Here is a 3853-nt window from a genome sequence, read left to right as displayed (position 1 = left end):
CCGTCTATAAGTTACGCACAACCCCCTACACGTTACAGTATATTAAGCATTCTCGCATTAATAAGTAAGCCTCTGGCGATGGCCCTATATGGCCGAAACATGTATGAAGTTCTTAACTACGACTAATTACTTGTTACATAATGCTTCCTTTTTGTCTCTCCTCTTGCGCCCACTTTGGAGCATGTTGGTGATTTCTAAGTTTCATGATCACTTTACAGACAGTAGGACTCCTTGGACGGGTGATCAGCTCGTCGCAAGGCCTCTACCTAAACACAGGACAACAAAATCACAGAATAAAAGCATACACACACCAAGCATACATCCATGCCTTGTGTGGGATGCGAAACCACGATCCCGGCTTCCGAGCGAGCGAAGACAGTTCATGCCCTAGACCGCTCGGCTACCGTGACCGGCACATAATGGTTCTTACTACTCTCTTACTAGCACACAAGTGTATTTACTATACAACATCTGACATGGGGTCGAGAGTGCATCATCGTCAGTTGGTGACGTAGACCGTTAAGACATCATTAGACAGTGACTTCTTGCTACTAAGAACACACTTCCAGTAGGCATATAGCGGTGAGAATTTCAATATATGTACATAGGACTTCTGTTATGTAATGTTGCCTACACAAGGCATGTCGCAACGAGGGTCCGTAGAGTAGATGAAGTTTAGTCTGTTCTTCTAGAAATCAAATTATATCCTATTTTCCTCTTGCGCCGATCACAGTGGCAGCGCAATTTAAGACATGTACTGCAATCGTGGGTTCGAATCCTACTCGAAGTATGGATATCTGTTTGCTTTTATTCTGTGTATAAGTAGCAGCCTTGTTAAGGCCTGATCCCCCGTCCAAGAAGTCATACCGACTGTGTATAGCTTAAGAAACTGAAACGCGGCCAAGGCCCACAAGGGCTGTAGAGCCATAGCTATACGGGTGTCAGGATGAAAGGAAACTAAAATTAAAAAAAAAAAAAATTATATCTCTGAAACTAATTGTCATATACGTATCAGGTTTATGTCATGCTTACGCGCATGCGCAGCCACATTTCTGCCACCATGTTAAGAATAACCTGGACAGAGAGATGGCTGGGAGATCGATCGGCAGAGGTGGACCAATCACTTGGCCTCCTAGGTCATCAGATTTAACTCCATTGGATTTTTCTTGTGGGGTTATGTGAAGAACAGTGTCTACCAGGTTAAGCTCAAAGATCTTCAACACCTGAAAGGGGACGCTCTCGCTGCGGTAGCATCAAACATGCTTCAAGCAAGGTAGAAAGAGGTGGAATATCGTCTGGATATTTGCCGTGCCTCCAAGGGGGCTCACATTAAAATTTATTGTGAAATTTATATACGCAAAAAAAAAAAATCTTTCATAGTCTCCCTTTGTAATGGTGTAATCCATAAATGTGTACAATATACGAGCGTATGCTTTCTGAGATATAATTACTTTGTTTTGGATACCTTTCATCCGGACACTCTCCTAACTGAAAACACCCTGACCATTTTTGGACAGAATAGCATTCAGTCTGTTTAAAATCAAGGCGAAAATATCATCACGAGATATGAATTATAATTACGGTATTTCAAGTAATCCTACAGAATGGCAGGTCCAGTCAGCCCGTTCCTTCACCCCCTTCGCATCACCTCCTCAGCGGGGTCAGCCTTTCACAAACCACACACAAAACACAGGATGCTGTGCAACTCCATTTGCACGCCCACTGCTATAAATGCCGCTTCCAAGTTATTTCACACACAATAAATATTTTCAGGTTCAAGACCTCGCATTCCAATTCTGGATATGTTGATTAAGCTGTCGAGAGAGGGCAGATATTCTGGTGACCTGGACACGCGGGAGGAAATGGCTTCGGTCTTAATTACAGTAAGTACAAGTATGCTTTCAAAGAAAATGTCATATAAAATCATTTTTGAACATCTCTCATCACCAGCGCCCGGATTTTGATGACCTGAAAATATTAAAAAAATAACCGAAAAATCCATAAAAATGACCTAAAAGAGAAAAGAAAGAACACTTCTCTTCCATGTTATTCACATTTTAGAAAACATATGAAGAAAAGTTCCCTAAAATGGCCAAAAATGACAAGAAATACCCTTAAAAGTCCAAAAATTTACCTAAAAATTACCCCCAAAATGAAAAAATTACCTTAAACCTAAAAAAGTAAAAAAATGACAAAAAAAACCTATAAAGTTTACATTTCTGTAACCAGCAGCTCATATCAGAGATTTATACATTTAAGAGCATCGCATAGGATACAAGGAAAAAAGATGACATGTCATCAAAATCCGGGCCCTGCTCATCACTCACTCATGTGGCTGAGCCCTTCTTGAGAAGCCAGCAATTGTGCCCCTACTCAAGAACTTCCCAGCATTTTATGTAATCCGAAGGTTCCTTATCGTGTTCACAAGAGCCCTCCACTGGTCCCTATCCACAGCCACATCAATCCAATCCATACTCTCCCATCCTATCTCTCGAAGATCCATTTTAATATTGCTCACCCACCTACGTCTTGTTCTTCCTAGTGGTCTCCTTCCTTCCGGCTTTCCCATCAACATCCTATGTGCATTAATGTTCCCAATTCATACTACATACTCTGCCAATCTCATCCTTCTTGACTTGATTATCATAATTATACTTTACGAAGAGTAAAAGTCATGAACCTCCCCATTATTAAAACTAAAAATTAAGCTATTTACACACAAAAAAAATAGCACAATATTTTACGACAAGAAAGCATGTTAAACAGTATATGCCTACAAACATGATACATTAAGATTAATAGGATTAAGAAATACGAAGTTCTGGGAAGAACTAATCCCCTACTTTCCTTTCACTGCATATTGAATATTTGATTTGACAAGAACCGCACAGCAAATGCAGCGTTCAACTAAAGCTTCTACTGTTGCTTGTGTATTAATTGCTTCAGACACGTGTTTAACGGGACGTTGCCTAGAAACGGCCGTCAATTCTGCCTGCATTAATCCGAATATTAAGGAGGGGCGGTGGGACGCACGGTGACAATTTATATCATAGTAAACCTCCTATTATTTTTAAATAAGATAAGTAGGCTAAATATTATGGGAATTTGTAGTATTCCACGTATTTGTATTGAGCCATGCACTGGCTCCGGTATGACGTCATGGACTTCCAGCCCATGATTGAGGTTCTTAAACTTATGCCCCACCCCCTCCCCATGAGGGACTGGGTCACGTGGTGTTGCCCCTTCCCCTCCTTTCTACACCTGGGAGCGTTGTTTGGAAGTTAATTTGAGTTCGGAGGACAGTTCTGGTTATGGATCCATAGGGCCTTGCTTGCGGCGCCGAGCCAGCCGGCGTGATTGTCAAATTCCTGTTCGGCTGGGAGTCCAAAATTGGTTTCGGAAAGTAGTGGGCTGGTTCGCGGCCGGCGAGGTCGCCCGTCGTTGGGTTTGTAGTACGGCGGCGACTCGTACTAGTTTAGTTAAACCTGTGTTTATAATTTATATTGTGTATTTGGTTTAGACACAGCCTGTGGCCCTGCTATAAAGTAGTAGTTATGTTTTCATGCAACCAAGGCAAATTGTTGCGCCAGTAAATATGGGCCATTCTGCCCGAGTTAGATGCCGCTGTGTGCGAGCATCATCATTATCAGTAATCTGTCAAGACGACAGGTCAACAGTCTATTCCAAAACAATTCCTCCACTTAATGCGATCTAGAGCTTTCTCCTTCAAATGACAGTATCTTCTTCTGTCCCCAAGGTCATACAGCATCTTCTTACGTCTTCTTCCTCGTCTTCTTGTCACTTCTATCCGCCCCTCTATCTTTCCTTCAATAACTTCTTTTAGATGGCAGTT

General features: G+C 41.9%; 1 protein-coding gene across 1 annotated transcript in view; it reads left to right on the top strand.

The window, feature by feature from the left end:
* The window catches only part of LOC111864297 (cytochrome P450 4C1-like), a 15953-nt gene that overhangs the window by 8404 nt on the left and 3696 nt on the right, over positions 1-3853 (top strand). The window contains exon 8 of the mRNA XM_033751383.1: positions 1774-1883. Within this exon, the coding sequence (XP_033607274.1) occupies positions 1774-1883 (110 nt within the window). The remainder of the gene's footprint in view (positions 1-1773; positions 1884-3853) is intronic.

This window comes from Cryptotermes secundus, unplaced genomic scaffold, assembly GCF_002891405.2.
Source record: "Cryptotermes secundus unplaced genomic scaffold, Csec_1.0 scaffold156, whole genome shotgun sequence".
Lineage (NCBI taxonomy): Eukaryota > Metazoa > Arthropoda > Insecta > Blattodea > Kalotermitidae > Cryptotermes > Cryptotermes secundus.
This window is presented reverse-complemented; position numbering and strand designations above follow the sequence as displayed.